General features: G+C 51.6%; 1 protein-coding gene and 1 long non-coding RNA gene across 2 annotated transcripts; one reads left to right on the forward strand and one right to left on the reverse strand.

The window, feature by feature from the left end:
* Nucleotides 1–14,772: 14,772 nt before the first annotated feature.
* LOC120704499 lies at nt 14,773–15,551 on the reverse strand. Its single transcript, XR_005687570.1, has 2 exons — nt 15,345–15,551; nt 14,773–15,196 (listed from the first exon to the last, which is right to left on the reverse strand). It is a non-coding gene; the product is annotated as an uncharacterized LOC120704499 (long non-coding RNA).
* LOC120704498 (thaumatin-like protein 1b) lies at nt 15,008–17,338 on the forward strand. The gene is made up of 3 exons (XM_039988903.1): nt 15,008–15,469; nt 15,550–16,264; nt 16,915–17,338. Exons 1-3 carry the CDS (start codon nt 15,412–15,414, stop codon nt 17,078–17,080), a joined length of 939 nt encoding a protein of 312 aa, XP_039844837.1. The 5' UTR covers nt 15,008–15,411; the 3' UTR covers nt 17,081–17,338.
* Nucleotides 17,339–20,134: the final 2,796 nt, after the last annotated feature.

Raw genomic sequence — 20,134 nt, forward strand, 5'->3', positions numbered from 1 at the left:
CGGAGCTGGGTCCGGCCGCGCCCGACTCGGCAGCAGCAGGAGCGCCGGAGCTGGGTCCGGCCGCGCCTCGACTCGGGGCAGCAGCAGGGGCGCCGGAGCTGGGCTCGGCCAGCTCCCGACTCGGCGGGCAGCAGGAGCGCTGGAGCTGGGTCCGGCCGCGCCCGACTCGGCACAGCAGCAGGGGCGCCGGAGCTGGGCTCGGCCGCTCCCGACTCGGCGGCATCGGGGGCGCCGGAGCTGAGCTCGGCCGCCACCCGACTCGCAGCAGCGGGGGCGGCCGGAGCTGGGTCCGGCCGCGCCCGACTCGGCGGCGGCGGAGGCGCCGGAGACAAGTGCCGCAGCGGAAGCCCCTACCTCCAGCTCCGGTCCTGTTGCGGAGGAAGAGTTGGAGGTGGTGTTTGGCAGACGGCTCCTGCAGCTCCAATCCCCGGAGGAGGATGCGACTCCGCTTCCTCAGGTGCTGTTGCGAGTTCGGCGGTCGATCGAGGAGGCAACCTCCTCTGCCGAGGCGGCCTTCCGGCGGGAGTGGTCTGCACTGGAGAGCGAGCGCCAGCGCCTCTCCGACTGGCACACCCGCCTGGAAGCGCACACGAAAGCAGAAGCCTCCCGCGCTGCGGAAGCTCGGTCGAAGCTCAAGTCGGACCAAGAGGCCTACCGAGCCAGCCTTAAGAAGGTGTTTGACCGAGAGCTCGCAGTGTCGACCCGGGAGAAATCCTTGGCGCAGCGGGAGCAGGACTTCACCCTGGAGGTTGTTGGCTTCGCTGCTCAGCGGTCCGACCTCGAGGCTCAACTCGCAGTTCAACAGTCCGAGCTGGAGACTCGCAGCGAGGACCTCGAGTTCCGGAGGCAGGAGCTCGACGTCTTCTCTGCGACTCTGCAGGGATGGCGCGAGCAACTGCAGGAGAGAGCCAGCCAGCTGGCTGCCGACGAGGCGGATCTGGAGGAGGGCCGGAAGTCCCTCGCTAAGCGGGAGGCTCACGCCACCGGCATAGAGAAGGAGCTCGGGCGCCAGCGAGACTCGCTCAAGAAGCAGAAGGCATCGGTGGAGCAGAGGGAGGCCAAGCTCGAGGAGAGGTCCCGCGAGCTCGAGGAGAGGTCCCGCGAGGTGGAGGTGGCCAAAGCGACCCTGGACACCCGGGTGCAAGAGGCTGTCCGGGAGGCGGTCCAGAAGCACCAGGAAGACCAGCGCGCTGGAGCTCAGCGGATTGCTGACTGGGCGGCCGAAGCGACCTCGCACTGGTGCCATTTGGAATGAGCCCGATCCAGGTGGCGGAGCCGCCAGCTTCGATAGCTGACGCCCTCCCAGTATTGAGCTCTGCTTCGGACAGGCTCCAGCGCCTGGGGCCGGTCCTTACTGGACAGCTTGAAATCGAGGGCCGCGAGCTGATCCGGATGGTGGCGGAGCACATCCTGACCTGCCTCCGGAGCCACGACCCGGCCATCTCGCTGGCGCCCGTGGTCGATGGCCCTGTAGCAGAGACGGAGGCCGCCGCTCGGGACAGCGTGCGGGAGGTCGTTGACTTCGTCGCCGCCTACTTCAAGCGAGAGCCTGCGGACCCTTAGGCTGGGGATTGTATCTTTTTTCCTTTGCATTATGTAACAAACATTGTATTAGTTGAAAATTTTTGAAATAGAAGAAACTTCAACTTAGCTGTTTGTCGACTGTTGATTTGCGGTATGCGGCATCCTGGCGCCCCTGGCCCCCTGGCGGATAGGTTCAGTTGTTTGGACCTGTCTGCCACGTGAGCCGTAGAAGATACTCCGGACCTCCTTGGGCACAGGTGTCACATAGTTTGCAAGACGAGCAAGCGTCTTGTTCCCTGCGTAGCATACAGAACTACAGAGAGAAGAATCAAATTTGCTTATATGGTAGCAATGATACTGCAACTTAGCTGTTTGGCGCATGCAGAATCCATTCATGGTGTCTGGGACAAGGTGGATGCTCGGGCCCCCTGGGAGATAGACTCAGTTGTTTTGAGTCTGTCTACCATTGAAACCAGACCTTGGTCTGCATGAAGGCTTTGAAGCGGATGCCAGGACCCCCTGGTAGGTAGGTTCAATGGTTTGAGGCTGGCTACCACCCTAGAGGCGGCTTAACCTGTGTACCACTTCAAATTCACAGCTTAGTAGCAGGCCCGCGGGACTTATCCCTGACCAGTGCCAAGCTGGTACAGGGTCCGGGGCTCAAGATGCGCAGGTCCAGGTTGGTCAGTGCTTGTTACAGAGTGGTGGAGTGCGTAGGCTTAGGGTCGGAACCAGGCTAAAGCGCTACGCAGGGCTCCGGACCATTCCAGGAAACAGCACGATCTTTCCGGACCTGGCTCCACTGTCCCAGACCCTTCGCAGCAGTGGGTGAGGCCACTTTGTTGTGCTCGATCCTTTGAGATATAGTGCTGGACATGCCGTGTTGGACTTAGGAAGCCAGCTCTTGAGTTGGGACGAGGTCCGGGCCCCTAATTACCCGGCTCCAGGTACTAGAGCACTCGTTACAGGGTGGTGGAGAGTGCAGGCTTTTGGGTACGGAACCAGCTAAGCGGCTACACTGGGCTCCGAACCGCCCCAGGAAACAAGTACCCGCTCCCCAGAGTAGGTCTCTAGGGGCCCGGACCCTTCTCCAGCAGCAAGAGGGTCCGGACCTGTACGGTAGTCCAGCAGCTCAATGCGGATCTTAGTTGCAGCAGCAAGAGTGGAGGTCCCGCGGGGGTTAGAAAAAGGCGAAAATTCCGAGAATCGAAATACGTAATTTAGCTTTGACACAAAGATAGAACTAGGAGAAATTCTTTCCTTTGCAATCTCGATGTACATGGCTTGCACGATGGATATCAGAGGCCGGGTTTATGAGGTCGGACCTCTACCGCTCTGAGTCGCGCGTTAGCCGTCGGTGCGATGGGTGCCAGAGGTCGGGTTTACGAGGGTGGCCCTCAACCGCTCTGGGCCGCACGCTGACTCTATCTTATTACAAAGGAAAAGTTATTTCCCTGCTCTGCCTAGGTGTAAAACTTACGCAGATGCTCTATGTTCCACGGGTTGGGCAGCGGCACTCCGTCTTCTGTGGCGAGGCGAATGCATCCGGGCCGGCATACCTCCGTAACCTTGAAAGGCCCCTCCCAGCTGGGGGAGAGTTTGTGGAGCCCCGCTCGGTTCAGGATCCGCCTGAGGACGAGGTCGCCAGCCCGGAGCTCCCTACTGTGCACGAACCGTTGATGATAGCGCCGGAGCGCCTGGTTGTAACGTGCATTTCGGATTGCTGCTCGCCACCTTCGCTCGTCAACGAAGTCCACGTCATCGCACCGCAGCTGCTCCTGCATGGATTCGTCAAAGGCCTGGACCCGTGGGGAGCCCAGGTGAATTTCTGGGGGAAGGCATGCTTCGGCCCCGTAGACCAGGAAGAACGGAGTCTCCCCGGTAGCTCGGCTGGGTGTGGTCCGGTTGCCCCATAGTACACTCGGAAGCTCGTCAACCCATTTGGCTCCGTGCTTTTTCAAGCAGTTGTAGGTGCGGGTCTTGAGTCCCCTGAGGATCTCTGCATTCGCTCTCTCAACCTGTCCATTGCTGCGGGGATGTGCCACGGACGCAAAGCATAGCTGGATGCCAATGTCCTCACAGTACTCTTGGAAGAGTCTGCTTTTGAATTGGGTCCCGTTGTCCGCGATGATGCGGTTTGGGACGCCAAATCTGCACACAATGGACCTGAGGAATGCGACTGCTGATTTCTTAGTAATATTCACCACAGGAGTAACTTCCGGCCACTTGGTGAACTTGTCGATGGCGACATAGAGGAACCGGTACCCGCCGACAGCCCGGGGGAAAGGCCCCAGGATATCCACACCCCACACAGCGAATGGCCATGAGGGTGGAATCATCTGCAGGGCCTGAGCTGGGGTGTGTATTTGCTTTGCACACCCCACACAGCGAATGGCCAGCTCAGCCGCATCCTGGAGTGCTGTTGGCCAGTAGAAGCCATGCCGAAAGGCCTTGCCAACAAGCGTGCGGGAGGAGGAATGACTTCCGCACTCGCCTCCATGGATCTCCGCGAGCAGTTCGCGGCCCTCTCTCTGGGAAATGCATCGCATGAGGATTCCGTTGGCGCCACGGCGGTAGAGATCCCCTTCTACCACCGCGTAGCGTTTAGCCAATCGGACTATGCGCTCAGCGGACACATCGTCATCAGGGAGGATGTTATCCTTCAGGTAGCCCCGGATCTCGGAGATCCATGCATCGGGGGCTCCCAAAGCAGGTAGGAGTGGCTCCGTGAGGTCACCAGGTTCCTCATCAGAACACACAGCCCCGGTTGGGCACCATAGGTGGAATGCTGCCGGGATCGCTAGCTTCGAGGTGCCAGCTTGGTCCCCCTCACCCGGCTCGGTAGGCTGGGCGGTAGGTTTCAGCAGCCGTCTTTCAAAGACACCCTCGGGCACAGGTGCCCAGGTAGATGCTCTCGCAGAGAGATCATCTGCTGCTGAGTTGTGCTCGCGGGGAACGTGTTGCAGCTCCAAGGCGTCGAAGTCCTTCTCGAGCTTCCTCACGTGAATGAGGTATGCCGCGAGCTGGGGATTGTTGCAGTTGCAATCCCCTCGGACCTGCTTGATGATCAGCTGGGAGTCCCCCTTCACCAGAAGCTGCCGGACCCCCAATGAGAGGGCTTGCGTCAGGCCGAAGATCAGAGCCTCGTATTCCGCCATGTTGTTAGTGGCCTTGAACTCAAGGTGCACCATGTACTTCAGCTGATCTCCGTTTGGGTCGATGAGGACCACTCCAGCCCCGGACCACTTCTCGCGGGCGGACCCATCAAAGAAGAGTGTCCAGTGAGGCTCGGTGAAGACTGGTGTCCTGATTTCCGGCTCCGGGGGTCCAGCATTTATGACCGGACCCCCAGGGTTGCTTGGGGAAGGAGTCCACTCCGCTATGAAATCAGCCAGGATCTGGCTCTTGACCGCGTGGCGTGGCTGGAAATCCAGTTGGAATTCTGCCAGCTCTGCTGCCCACTTGGCGATATTGCCTGTGGCGTTGGAGTTGTGTAGGATCGCTCTTAATGGGTAAGAGGTCACTACAACAACTCAGTGTGCTTGAAAGTAGTGGCGCAGTTTCCTGGACGCAATAAGTATTGCATAGATAAGCTTATGCGTCTCAAGATACCTGGCCTTTGCCTCGTGGAGGACTTCACTGACGTAGTAGACTGGCTTTTGGACGGTCCGGACCCTAGTCCCTGGGTCCGGCTCGCCCTTGTCCATCACATCCGTCCCTTGGGCCCCCAGTGGTTCTGGGTTCCCACCGGAATGAGGCTCCCCCGGACCTGCCTGTGCAGGGCCTGGACCTTCAAGCTGGGGCGAGGCTGACGGGCCCCCGTGTCCGGGGTCCGGCTCACCACCCTTGGCCAAGGAGTCCTTGGTGCTCCCCTGGGGAGTTTGCTCCATCCTTTCGGCGACCAGCACCATGCTGACCGCCTCCGCAGATGCAGCAAGATACAGAAACAACGGCTCACCGGGTTCTGGAGCCACCAGTACTGGCAGCGAGGTGAGGCGCTGTTTCAGCTCCTGGAAGGCTTGTTCAGCCTCTTCGGTCCATGAAAATGGACCGGACCTCCTCAACAGCTTGAAGAAAGGAAGGGCCCTCTCAGCCAGCCTCGATATGAAGCGGCTAAGAGCAGCGAGAGATCCAGTAAGCTTCTGGACATCCTTGATATGGCCAGGAGGCCTCATTGCTTCGATCGCCTTGATCTTGGCTGGGTTTGCCTCAATGCCTCGATGTGAGACCAGGAAACCTAGCAGCTTCCCCGCTGAGACGCCGAAGATGCACTTCTCTGGGTTCAGCTTGGTGCGCGTGGCGCGAAGACGGTCGAAGACGAGGGACAGGTCCTCCACTAGTGTTGACCCTACCTTAGTCTTGACCACAATGTCATCGACATAAACCTCAACAATATTCCTAATTAGATTACAGAAGGTTTTGTTCATAGCTCGTACAAACGTGGGTAAGGCATTCCTTAGACCATACGGCATGACAATGTAGCAATAAAGCCCATCTACTGTTACAAAGGCAGTATGCTTCCTATCCTCTCTAGACATCTGAATCTGGTGGAAACCAGAGTATGCATCTAGGAAAGACAAAAGTTCACACCCGGAGGTGGAGTCCACGATCTGATCGATACGCGGAAGAGGATAGGGGTCTCTTGGACATACCTTGTTGAGGCTGGTGTAGTCGATGCACATCCGGAGCTTCCCGTTGGCCTTTGGGACGACGACCGGATTGGCCAACCACTCGGGATGGTGGACCTCCTCGATGAAGCCGGCGTGTAGGAGCTTGTGGACTTCTTCGCGGATGAAGTTCTGCCACTCCACGGACTGCTTCCGAGGCTTCTGGCGCACCGGCGTGGCGTCAGGGTAGATCCTCAGATTGTGCTCGATCACTTCCCTGGGGATCCCGGGCATCTGTGACGGTTCCCAGGCGAACACGTCGACATTTGCCCGGAGGAAAGCGATGAGCGCGTCTTCCTATTTCTCCTCCAGGTTTCCCGCGATGCGGGTGGTCCTGGTGGAGTCTGTTCCAATCTGTACCGACTTCACGAGAACTTGGTCCGGGTCAGATGGTTGCACCTTGGGAGCCTTTGCATGCGCCCTGGGTTGCGAGGTGGACGGATCCTCCTCGGAGCGTGCAGCCTCTGCCGCCAGAGTATGCAGTCTCTCAACTGCAGCGACGGCAGCGGTGCGGTCACCCTGCACGGTGAGGACTCCGGCAGGGGAAGGCATCTTCAGGACCAAATACCCGTAGTGGGCAATGGCCATGAAGCGGTAGAGTGCCGGTCGGCCAATGATGGCGTTGAACGGAAGGTTCACCTCCGCAACATCGAACATGACGCTCTCTGTGCGGAAGTTCTCCTCGGTCCCGAACGTGACCGGCAATGTGATGCTCCCCAGGGGGAACACCGGGTGTAGGCCCACTCCGGAGAATGGGCGAGAGGGAGTCAGCTTGGACTCTGGGATCTGCAGCTGCTTAAATGCTGCATAACTGATGACGTTGAGACCAGCTCCACCGTCAATCAGCACGTGGTAGAGCCTCACGTTGGATATGACAGGGGCGGTGACTAAAGGTAGCACACCAGCTCCGGCCATATTCTCCGGGCAGTCGGATGGCCCGAAAGAGATGGTGGTGTTCATCCACCTCTGGTGCGGCGCCGCCCTCGGGACCCCCGGCTTCACCGAAAGGACCTCCCGGCGAAGGGTCTTCACGTCCCGCCGGGAGACAAGCTCCCAGCTCCCGCCATACATTACGTACAGCTTCTTGCGGCGGTCGCCGTTGTCGGAATCGGAGTCGTCGTTGTGATAGACGCCCTTTAGCTCTCGGGCGGGGGATTGGTACCCCAGCTCCTTCTCCCCGGCCGCGGCCCCACTGTCAGAGGCCTTCTCCTTGCCGGCCCGCTGGCGAGGAGGGGGTGAGCCATCCTTAGAGGACTGCTCACGCCGCCCACTGACCCGTTTCGCGAGCTTTTGGATCTCGCGGCAGTCAGCGGCGCTGTGGCGAGTGGTGGGATGCACTGGGCATGAACCTCCGCTTCCACCTTGCGGGCGAGGGCGTTTGCCGTGTGTATTCTGGCCTCCAGCCGCTGCAGCCGCAGCCGGCGCCGCTGCTGGCGCTGCTGCTGCAACGACTGGTCCGCCGGAATGCGGCTCCCCGCGACCCCGGTTCTTCTTCTTCTTCTTGCCACCGCCCTGAGCGGTAGCACTGGAGCCACCAGCTTTGGTGTCTCCATCTTGGGGGGCTGAGTGCCATGCACGGCCCTCAGCGGCCCTGGCACACTTGTCTGCCAGGGAGAAAAGCGTAGTGACGCTTTCCACCTCGTGCGTCGCCAGCTTCTCGAGCATCTTCTCATCACGTACCCCCTGATGGAAAGCAGTAATAATAGATGCATCGGAGATACGAGGAATGGTACCCCGTACCTTGGTGAAGCGCGAGATGAAAGCCCGAAGCGTTTCCCCGGGTCTTTGCCTCACGGCGTGAAGGTGTGCCTCCACACCATGCTGCTGGTAGGCGCTGGCGAAGTTCGCTGTGAACCTCGCACAGAGCTCTTCCCAGGACTGGATCGTCCCGGGTGTGAGATTCATGAGCCAGGTCCGGGCTGGCCCAGACAAGGCTACATGAAAGTAGCTTGCCATGACGGCGCCGTTGCCACCAGCCGCTGTGATGGCGGTAACGTACACCTGCAGGAATTCCGACGGGTTACTAGTACCGTCGTACTTTTCCGGCAGGTGGGGGCGGAACTTGGGTGGCCACGCCACGGCGCGGAGGTGCTCCGCAAGCGCAGCACAGCCCACCCCGGCCACCGGTGCGCCCGACTGAATCCGGGCGTTCACCGGAGGCCTGGGTGCCGCCGCGTCCAGATCAGCATTGAGGTTGCGTCCCTCAAAGTTGAGGCGGCGCTCTCGCGCCCTCTCGACAGCGATGCGGGCATCCTCCCCCGCGCGCCGGCGGTTGAGCTCCGCCCGCAAGTCTTCTGTTCGTGCACCCCTCATGGTAGGGGAGCGCACAGATGCCAATGCACCGCCCTGACGCTGATGGTAAGGTACCACCGCGTTGCCAGGCGGAGGTCGTTGCCCAGTCTTTGCAGAACTGGGGGAGGCCTGAGCCAGATGGAGGAGACGATCGACGTCGTCCCGCCACTGCCTCAGGGCGTCTGGCGAGGCTGCCTCAGCCGGGGGGTTGCGAAGCAACTCCCTAGCCGCTGCCAGCGCTCCGCCGCTCGCAGCCTGTGAGGGGACCCTTGACGGGCGCCCTGACTCTTGCCGGCGGGCGGCACGCGCCACCGCCAACGGTGCCTGCTCCACAGGCACAGTTGCCCCTGGAGCAGGGACGCGAGAGGCATGTGGCGTGGAGGACGCCACCCCCTCCGTCATCTCCACGTCGTCCACGCGAACCATGGGGACGAAGAAGATGATGGAATGCGACCAGCTAGAATCCCCTACCTGGCGCGCCAAATGTCGTGGTGCTGCAAACCACAGCCGGGTGGCGGAAGGCACCCGCCCTAGCCCAGAGGGTGTGTACTCGGGGGTTAGCTAGTCTTAGATCAATCTTCCTCAAGAACTCGATGAACACAACCGGATTTAGAGTGGTTCGGGCCGCCGGAGCGTAATACCCTACGTCCACTGTGTGTTGTATTGCCTTCCACGAGAGTGAGAAGGTGCGAGAGTTTCAGCCTGTCTGGATTGTGGAGATTGTCCTGTGCACTGCGGGCACCTCCCTTTTATATCTCAAGGGGGCGCGTACACGGCTGTTGGATCCCCGACAGGTGGGCCCAACGATGCGATATAAAATAACGAGGTGTTCACACCTTATGGCGTTGCAGGCGAGGGGGATCTCTCTCTTGGATTCGCTCGCCTGCTCCCGGAGCCCTCCGTCCATCATGTCTTGGCGCTGTCTTGTCGAGACGGAGCGCGACGCAGCTAGTAGCATCGCCTGTTATGTAGCTGAGCGGCTATGTAGGGAGCGGCGTAGGCGGCATGATGGAAAAGTGCCGGGCCGTCGTATCCATTTAATGCGGCAGACGGGCTCTGCGCGGCGCGGCTCAGGCGGCTCCACTGTGCTCCTTGGTAATACGCGGCGCGCAGCGGGGCCTGTCAAAAGGCTGTCTTGTGTACCGCGGTGGCAGAGCACGCCTTGTCCATCGCATTAAATGCGGTAGGTGGGCGAGTCTTCCTGCGGAAGACTCGCGCACAACCCCACGTCTCCGGGACACGTGGCGGCTCCGGACCCCTACACGGTGAGGGGAGTCCGGACGGGCGCAGGAGGCTCCGGACCCCTCTGGGGGTCCGAGGCCCCGGCGGTCAGCTCGGAGCTTCCCTTTTGTGTAGACACGTGGCGTCACCGGACCCATCCTCAGGCGGGGAACGGTCCGGGGCCGTTGGCCTGGTGAGGGAAAAACCTGGCCTGTGGGGCCTGGCTACTCCATCTTTCCCGCGCAGCTACGGGTAACTACGCGGGTCCTGTCTTGCTGCAGTAAGAGTGGGTATCCCTGTTACAGGGTACCGACAATGCCGCATCAAAGTGAATCAGTGGACCTAGAGTTTCGATTTATGCATCAATAAGTGGGGAATTGGAGTAATTAAGTTCTAATCCTAAGAAATTCCCCAAATTCCTAAAACCCGAAACCCTAGCTATAGAAAAATTGCCAAATTTCTTGAATCCGTTGCACCATAACCCTAAGATCTAAGAGAAATGGGCGGAAACTTACCTTAGGGCCATGGCCGGGCTGTTGCCGGCGTCGCCATGACCGGCACCTTGATTGCAGGTCCGCGCCAAGGGGCTTGACCCCAGCAGCTTCGCCGTTTCCGCCGTTACGGCCCGCAGCCGGCCTCCTCTCGGGACCAGCTGCCGCCGAAAGGCCGGCCATAGGCCGGAGTTGGCCCCTCCTCCCCATTGCCGTCGCGGATTGCGTGCGGCTGGGGCCCTTAGGGCGCCGTCGAGCCGCGCTCGACGGAACTGCGTGCCTGCGAAGGCGGCACGCAGCCCCGGCGAGCGGAGCTCAGCCGTGCCGCCCGCTCCCTCCGCCCTGGGCGCGTGCGCGCTGCCGCGCCACCGCCCTGGGTGCCCGCTGCCGTCGGGTGAGGAGAGAGAGAGGAGAAAGAGATAAGGGAGGTTAGGGTTTTCAGGGGGCTGGAGGCCGCCGGCGGTTTTGTGAACCGCGGGCACGCTCTCAGCCGTCGTATTTCAATCCGACGGTGCGCAGTAGTTATGCCTCTTTCCCGGCCCAGGCCCAGCTTTTTGGGCTAAGAGCCTGGGATGGGAGGCGGTGCGGCAAAATGGGCCAGGCCGAATTAGGCCTGAAAGCTCTATTGGCCCAAATAAATAGTAGTTTTTTTTGTTAATTCTTATGGGCTACAATATGTTGGGCTGTATTGTTTTGGGCCAACTATAATGGGCTGTTTTTTATTGATGGGCTGAGCAATAAGATAAATTTTTCCTCTTTGAGTTGCATAGAGATGCACAGTAATATGAAACTCCTCTATAGCATATGGTGATATGTTTTCTAATATTTTTAAAAGGATAATGATTAATTCTGTTAAGTTTGAATATCTTTTTTTTTGGGGCAATAAAGCTTATGTCATGGGCTCTTAGTTTTAATCCCTGTTATGTATAAATAATATTTCATGTTATTTATTGATCGTAAAGTTAGCCCATTTTTTATGTTAGTTTTGTTGTTTATTGCCCAATATTTATATATGAATTATGATGTTATTCCCCAAACTTTATTAAATAATTGATTTATTTTTGAGAAAAATAAGTGGCCTTTAATGATTAATTAAGTGTCCAGATTATGATTAAACTAATGAGAAATTTAGTTCTGGACTAAAATATTGGGCTTAAAAGTATACATAATGTTAACTTTTCATGGTTATATACCAATTAAAATTGTTATAATTAAGATTGCCCATTAATAATGGATTTATGTCCTTAAGCCATGCATGTTTAATTAGATTGTTTCGTTAAACATGTCTCAAATTCAATAAGTGTGGCTTGTATTTTTCATTCTGGCTAAAGCTGATTGATAAATACTTGTTCACAAAATTTTATTGTTCTTGTCCATTTCTGGCTAAAGCTGATGTGGGCTAGTTCAATAAAAGAAGTATATAGAGACATGTGATTTCAATTAAGTGTGGCTTATATTTGTCATTTCTGGCTAAAGCTGATTGATGAATATCTGACCACAAAATTTTGCTGCCCTTGTCCATTTCTGGCCAAAGCTGATATGGGCTAGATCAGTAAAAGAAGGCAAAAGTAAAATAAAGTGTGACTTGTATTTGTTATTCTGGCCAAAGCTAATTAATGAATACTTGTTCATAGAATTTTGTTGTTCCTATCTACTTCTGGCCAAAGCTGATGTGGATTTGATCAATAAAAGAAGTTAATGATCTGGGAAAATTTTAATGCATGATTGGCTTTTGGATTTATTTTTTTAAGGCCGCAAAATGATTGATGTATTGTTGGGGAATTATGTTAAAAGCAAAGGTTTGAGTAACCATAAGTGAATATTAGCAACTAATGTTTACGCTTTCGCAACTAAGTGCCTCTGATTAAAGTGGTCTTGAAACTTTATAAGTATATGTGACTTAAGGCTAATTTTTTGGGCAAAGTTATTTATAACCATGTAAATTGGTTCCCATATCAATAAAGTTATGGAATCTCAGGCTTTTATGGTCACTAAGTCACATTAAGTTGAGTTGTCTCTAATCAATATAAAGTCAAAAGACTTTGATTAGAGATTGGATGTTATCTTTGGGATAAGATATAACACACGAATATATTTTGACCAAAGTTGATTATATTCTTGTGTTATTCCCTTCATATTGATATTTTCATAAGAAGAATTAAATGATACAATTTTCTTTCTCATGATATTAAATTCTACTTTGTTTCTGCCCAAAGGTGATGCAAAGTAGATTTATTGAGGTTTATATTTATCATGGAAATAATAAGTGTGGGGTTTATGCCATGATAAATTCTATTCACATTTTTTTGTGAATATTGAAATTATTATGATATCAGTATTCCTATTAATGATGATTAATTAATAAGTCATAAGTTTTCTTGGCTATTTTAAGTACCCTCTGTATGAAATGAGCTAAGATTATTTTTTTATGAGGTCATAAATATTTGTCACGTGAATAAACACAATGAGCTCCTATTAGAGAAATTTTGATGTTTAAGAAATTGATAAGAAATCTAATCGATTTCTTGTCTATTAATATCTAATGGGAGGAACTTAAAGAAAGCTACCTTATGATCAATGCCAGTAAAAGATCTGGGGGGAGTAAATCCCTTGGTTCAATTACGTTAAGTTTTCTCTGGCAATAATGGAGAAGTAATTCTCAAAGTTTAAAGATCATAAGAATGAAGCTAAGATATCAAGAATTATGGGAACCTTTTGGGTTCAATTTATCATGTTGTCAATCATAAAGCATTATGATTGAAGCTCAAATAAGTTTATGCTCATACGATATTGTGAGCATGATGATATTATGACCTCATAAAGGAGAAAGTTTAAGGTAAAGCCTTATAAATAAGGCAAAATGTGGAATGGAGGTTAATGTTAGGCTATTGGAAATCTTTTCCATTAGCACAAAATTAAGTTTTTATCCTCCATCCCAATAATGAAATATTTGTTGTGAAGTTTATCGAAATATGACTCTATTGCTTAGTCCATATTTCGAGGGTGAGAGAGAGTTGAACTTTCCATTGAGAATGAAATAAGAGTGAACTTCCCATTGAGAATGAAAGAAGAGTGGTATTTACTGCTCGTTGTTTTTGAGGGTACAAGTTTTTTTAATAATAAAATAAAGTTCAATAAGAAATTTGGATTAGTCAATGTTTTGTTGACAATAATCAATAGGGATATTGTATATTATAAAGAATGAAATTTATCCTCAGTGAATTAAGTTTATTTCTTGGTGATGTCCCTTATGTTCTTCGAATATTAAGATTCACCAAGACTGATCCATAAAATGGGAGTATTATGTTTATCCCCAAAATTATGTTTACTCCCATTAAGGGTAATAAGTTTTCTTATGTTGTGGCAGACATAAGTAATATATATACTTAAGTTATGATGTGCCCTTAAAATTTTAAAGACCGAGATATCTGGCAAACATAAGTCCAGGACTGGATCCCTGGAAAATTGTTCAGAATGCATTGCCTTGTTGGCATAAAGTGCTAAAGTAATTTTGTGCTATAAATATGGCACTAAGGGATTACATGCTCATTTTTGAGGAAGTCTGATAACCAGCAAATCGTGGGGTATGCAGACAATAAAGTTTTAGCAAGGTGCATTAATATTCACAAAAGATTGCACCGTTGCGGGGGAGCCATATTATGGAATGTCTCCACCCAACTTCTTATGGCATCATTAATGATGTAGATTAAGTTGTGGCATGCTTAATCCCAAAAGTTTAGATATGGATTTATGTCCCTAATCCATATTATTTTAAGAAAATAAGGAATTTTCTAAGAAATTTATCCTGGAACTTATTATATAAAGAGTGCAGTTCTGTTCGAGTAACATGTCACAGGGTATTGCCAGGCCCAAGACATTGTGAAAGATTGATTCTAGAATCAAATATTAAGTGTATTCAAGGCCTTAATGATGTATTAAGATATTAAAGTTTAAGTGCTCAACAAATAAGTATAAAGTGCAAGACATAGGTGTTGAGCACTGAAGTTGATGTTTGATGCTCAGTATATAAGCATTAAGTGTTAAGATATAAATGCTGAGTATCATATTAAGTTTAAGAGGCTTGCTAAATTAAGACGCATGTTGGGTTGATCATGTCGGCGATGATGTCAACATTAAGACAATGACAGCTAAATAATAGCTGTAAGTGAACAAGTTCAATTTGAACTTGTGCCCTTTGTTGGAGGGCTCTAAGAGACCCCAAATTGGTGTTGTCCCCCCATGGGACTTTGCCTATAAATAAGGGAGAGGTCCTTTATGAATATGTGAGAAAAATTCTTCACCATCTCCCTCTACCCTAAGCTGCCCAACCACCAGCGGCGAATCTAGCCAACACATGTAGAGGGGGCTCATCTTCCTTCTCATCTTCTTCCTCCCCTTCTCTTCTTCATCTTCTCCTCTTTCTTCTTCATTACTTCTTCCTAAAAATAGAGGAAGGGCTTAGGGGGTATCTATTGATGTTGGGGAGGTAGGGGGGCTTGAGCCCCCCTAGCCCCCCCTTTGGATCCGCCCCTGCCAACCACAGCTATTGCAAAGAAATCATGGGAAGAACAATCATAAGTCCTAGACGTGATTACAAGCTCTAATAAAATGCGTAGCTCAAGTAATTAAGGTATGTGCTACTATACATCTAATTTTGTGGTTCCATCTTGAGCTAGTGATCCTATTAAATTCTAACAACGCCGAGTTCCCACGTTGCAGCCAGGGACCTTACAATTTGGTTCCTGGCAGTTGGCACCACACCGCATGTCTGAACCATAAGCTTACCCAGCTAGCGAGCTAGGAGAATCCGATGAACGGTCCTCCGCAAGCAGCTGACCTCACTTGAAATAAAATTAGCTTTGTCACCTCGATCCACCATGCTTTAAAAAACAACAACAACAACAAGAACAGGCCTGATGATTCGGCCACCTACTTGCAACTCCCCAGTTTCGCAGAGGCCAGCCAGACTAGCCATGTTTGTTTGTCCTTCTAGATCAGCTCCTGCAATGCAAGCAGCCGTATATGTTGGCAATAAAAATTTCCATATGTAGCAAATTGGAAGCATGAACCTTCCTTGAATGTTTCTTGGAACCAAGTGAACCTCCTCTTAGTTTAAAAGCTCTTGTTAGGAATATCTTAGTTACCTTACCTCTACCTCGTCATGCATCAACAACCCAAAGTTCTGCGTTGTCTGCTTCACCCCTCGGTTCTCCTCCATGGGAGAACTTGTCCCTCTCCTCTCCCTGCTCTGCTGCCTCACCTTTCTTCTCCAAGGTAACCAATAAACTTCATCTTGCTGCTAAATTGTCTTCTTGCTGTTAACCGATCGAAGCACGGTGCACTGCAATCACCAGGAGCAGCGCCGGCGACGTTCACCATAACCAACAGCTGCGACTACACGGTGTGGCCGGGCATCCTCTCCAACGCCGGCGCCCCGCCGCCGTTGACGACCGGCTTCGCGCTGCCCCCGGGCCAGACCCTCGCGGTCACCGTCGCCTCCGCGTGGTCCGGCCGCATCTGGGGACGGACGCTCTGCTCAACGGACTCCTCCGGCACCTTCTCCTGCACCACCGCGGACTGCGGGTCGGGCGCCGTAGAGTGCTCCGGCCGCGGGGCCACGCCGCCGGCCACCCTGGCGGAGTTCACGCTCGCCGGCGGCACCGGCGGGGACGACTTCTACGACGTCAGCCTCGTGGACGGCTTCAACGTGCCCGTGGTCGTGGCGCCTGCGGCGCCGGCGCCGGCGTCGGGCAACGGGAGCTGCCAGGCCACGGGGTGCCCCGCGGACGTGAACAGGGCGTGCCCCGCGGAGCTGCGCGTGGCGGCGCCGCCGCCTGCGACGGCGGCGGCGGCGTGCCGCAGCGCGTGCGAGGCGTTCGGGGAGGCCGAGTACTGCTGCAGCGGCGCGTACGGGTCCCCCGCGGCGTGCGCGCCCACGCCCTACTCGCGCTTCTTCAAGGGCGCGTGCCCCGCCGCCTACAGCTACGCGTACGACGACGCGACGTCGACGTTCACCTGCGCGGCGGCCGGCGGCGGCTACGACGTCGTGTTCTGCCCCGGCACGTCCAGGTACGCACGCCACCGGCACGTCGTTGCTGCGTCCATTTGGCAGCGCACCTGTTCCGTGTTCTGAACGAACGTGCATGTGGACAAGTTGGCCTTGTCATTAGTTTATGGGATGACATGATTCGATTCATCGTGGATGGAATTAAGAAGCCTCCCTGACACGACGTGTCACCAGCCCAGTCCGTCATGACAAATCAGGGGCCAAATTTAACATGGTATCGCAAGATGATCAAGCAAAGTCAAACAACTGGCTGTAATCTGCAACTTTTTTTCCATTGTTTAGAACGACAGATTGAGATGCAGTCTGATTCTGAACCATGCGTGATGTTTACTGTGTTCATCTGATTGGCGGGTGGCATCGCAAGTTGGTGATAGTTTTCAGTTGAATCATTTGGAAGCTTCTGTTTCAATCGATAATAAGGAAAGGGTGCATCATCTTGACATCATCATAAAGCCAGCATGCGTTTACACGCCATTGGCAGCATGGTCCAGATGTTAGGAAAAAAAAAATTGTTCGCACGGGTTTAGCTGCAACAATTGTTGGCATGTTGAGTTTCTTTTCTCCCTTTTTTTTTTGTAACAGCATGTGTTGTAAGATGCTGAATTATTGGTTAGCTTGTGTCTAATGCTTCTGACATGATTGATCGATGCAGCCTAAAATCTGGCGGGAATCCCGAGGCGGCAGGCTTGCCACCCTCCAACCCCACGATGCAGTTCTCCGGAGATGCAGGCAGCAGCCTTGGGACGACGAGCAGGAACGCCGTGGTTGCCCTCCTCATCGTGGCCATTGTCTCGCTGACATCGACGCGACGCTGCTGATCTCATGCAAAACGAGATAACTTAAACCTTAGCATGCAAGAACTGAAGAGATAACTTCATTTTGTTTTCCTTTTTCCTTTTTCCCCACCGGCAGGATTAGAGAAATGGAACAGACATTATTTTCTTCCAAGAGTTCGATCGGAATTGTAGTTTCAGAGCTTTGAACACTAGTCAGAACTGAGCGAATGAATCTTTTGTAGGTAGGTTCACCCAATCCCAAGTGTCTTTTATTAATTTGCCCTAGTATTAATCATGAAATTAAGGTGAGTTGCAGTGCATCAAAGCAGCAGCTGGTAACAGATCGAGACGAAGCGTCCTGAAACGCAGTCCACCCGCTCAAGCAAGCCCTGATTGGCGCGAGTCCACGCGACCTCACCCATGGTCATGTACAACGCGGCCTCTTCCGCCGTCTGTGTGTTGCCGTTTTTGCAAAAACCCCCCTTGTTTCTAGAACCAGAAATCTTCACCTCATTTCAAAATCATGTACTCTATACGTGTATATATATAGATATACGAAATAAAATCGGTACCCTCTCCTCACCGCATTTCAAAATCATCTGAACCATTCGCTTCCTCTCTCATCCTCTCCGTCTCCACCCACGGTCGCTGCTCGCGAGGGCGATGGAGCGGCACCAACGGTGATGGAGGGTCCCGATCTGGCATTGGCTGGTCCAGATCCAGCGGTACTGCATGCGGCGGCGGGCGATACTGCAATCGGCGGTGCCGCGCGTGGCAGGCGGGGCGCGCCTGTGGCCCGCGGCGAAGTGCGGCAGGGGGGCCACTATTATAAGCGACGGCGAATAAATGATGAAGAACAACAAGATCAATTGCAGAGGATACGAGGATTTAACATGGAAAACCCTCTCAATGCGGAAGGGAAAAAACCACGGGCGCCAGCCAGCAAATCTTCACTATATCGGATGTGTGTTTACAATGCCTAACGGCGGCTTACAAGAGGAATGATCAATCCAGGAGCAAATCCTAAAAGGTCCGGCCCAAGCCTCCGGCAACGGGCCTCCTCTTCGCTCCGTTGGAAGTCGGTTTTTTCTTGTGCAATGAATTTGAATCACAAATATAACAAACTCCACCTTGAGACAAATTTCTTTTTATAGCATAAATCAAATAATCACCTGAACACAACAAAGAACAAAACTTCTGGCGCCAAATAGCCTCTTGGACTAAGCTCTCAAAACAACTAATGAACTGTCTTTGTCATCATATCAATAGGATTATCATGAATACTAATCTTGCATACCTTCAATTTACCTTGTGTGATGACATCACGAACATAATGGTACTTGACATCAATATGCTTAGTTCTCTCATGGAACATCTGATTTTTAGTGAGACAAATAGCACTCTGTCTGTCACAGAATAGGGTAATGCAAGAATCAACTCCACAAAGCTCAGCAAACAACCCTTTCAGCCAAACTGACTCCTTGCACGCTTCAGCAATAGCCATATATTCTGCTTTTCTGGTAGACATAACAACAACAGACTGTAAAATAGTCTTCCAACTCACAGCATAACTCCCAATAGTGAACACATATCCTGTGAGTGACCTACGCCTATCCAAATGAGCAGCATAATCTGAATCCACATAACCAATAAGTCTCTAATCATTTCTCCCAAATTTCAAACAAGAATCTACTGTTCCTTTGAGGTACATGAAAATCCACTGAACTGTCTTCCAGTGTTCTTTACCAGAATTAGACATGTATCTACTGACCAAACTCATAGCATATGATAAATCTGGGCGAGAGCAAACTATGGCATACATCAAAGAACCAACAACATTAGAATAAGAGATTTTTGATATGTATTCAACATCCTCATTAGAGCTAGGACATTGAACGACAGGCAATTTAAAATGATATGCAATAGGAGTACTAACTGGCTTTGAATCATGCATATTGAAACAATGAAGAACCTTGTTATTGTAATTATGCTGATTAAGAAATAATAAACCAGATTTTCTGTCTCTAGTAATATGCATACCTAGAATTTTTTTAGCAGCACCAAGATCCTTTATATCAAATTCACTACTCAACAATTTCTTCAATATAGTGATTTCTTCTCTGTTCTTGGCAGCAATAAGCATGTCATCATCATATAACAACAAGTATATATGTGATTCATCAACAATCTTAATCTATACACAGCTACCATATTCAGATCTTTTAAAGCCATGTGACAACATAAATGAATCAAACCTTTTATACCATTGACGAGGGACTGTTTCAAACCGTACAAGGATCTTTTCAATTTGCAAACACAATTCTCCTTGCCTGGCACTATGAATCCTTCTGGCTGATCCATGTATATTTCCTCCTCAAGGTCTTCATATAAAAATACAGTCTTCACATCTAACTGCTCAAACTCAAGATCATACACAACAATAATACTAAAGAACGTACGAATTGAACTATGCTTCACAACTGGAGAGAACACATCATTATAATCAACACCAGGAATCTGACTGAAGCCTTTTGCAACTAACCTTGCCTTAAATCTCGAAGGCTCACTAGGAGACAAACCATCATTTCTTTTGAAGACCCATTTGCAGCGAACATGCTTTTTTTGTTTAGGCAAGTGCACAATCTCTCATGTGCCATTCTTCTCAAGAGACTGCATCTCTTCCTGCATAGCTGAGATCCACTTCTCCTTATCAACAGAATTAATGGCTTCAGTGTATGTTACTGGCTCACTAGCATCCTTCACCTGTCCAGCACAACTCAAAACATAATAAGTCAAATCACACTCCTCAATTAAACGATTTGGAGGTCCACAACTCCTCTTTGCAATAGGTACATCTAGATCCTTCTCTTGCTGCAAAACAGACTGTGAATCTGGAGGTGAGTGCTGAACAGTATCAGGAACATTATCTGAAACATCATTACCAACAACTTCATTTTCCTTGTCATCCATAAGCTCCACCTGCACACTGACATATGGCTGCAATTTTTCAACTAAAGCATCATCTGTGGATAAGCTGTTAGTAAATATTACAGACTCATTGAAAATAACATTTCTGCTCATAAAGTCTTTATAGTT

This window comes from Panicum virgatum, chromosome 4K (genome assembly GCF_016808335.1).
Source record: "Panicum virgatum strain AP13 chromosome 4K, P.virgatum_v5, whole genome shotgun sequence".
Taxonomy (NCBI): domain Eukaryota; kingdom Viridiplantae; phylum Streptophyta; class Magnoliopsida; order Poales; family Poaceae; genus Panicum; species Panicum virgatum.

Excerpts from the sequence above, each read along its gene's own strand:
- LOC120704498 (XM_039988903.1), top strand. The coding sequence starts at position 15,412 with ATGGGAGAACTTGTCCCTCTCCTCTCCCTGCTCTGCTGCCTCACCTTT. Across the intron at positions 15,470-15,549 it reads CCTCACCTTTCTTCTCCAAG|GAGCAGCGCCGGCGACGTTC; the intron begins GTAACCAATAAA and ends TGCAATCACCAG. Across the intron at positions 16,265-16,914 it reads TTCTGCCCCGGCACGTCCAG|CCTAAAATCTGGCGGGAATC; the intron begins GTACGCACGCCA and ends TGATCGATGCAG.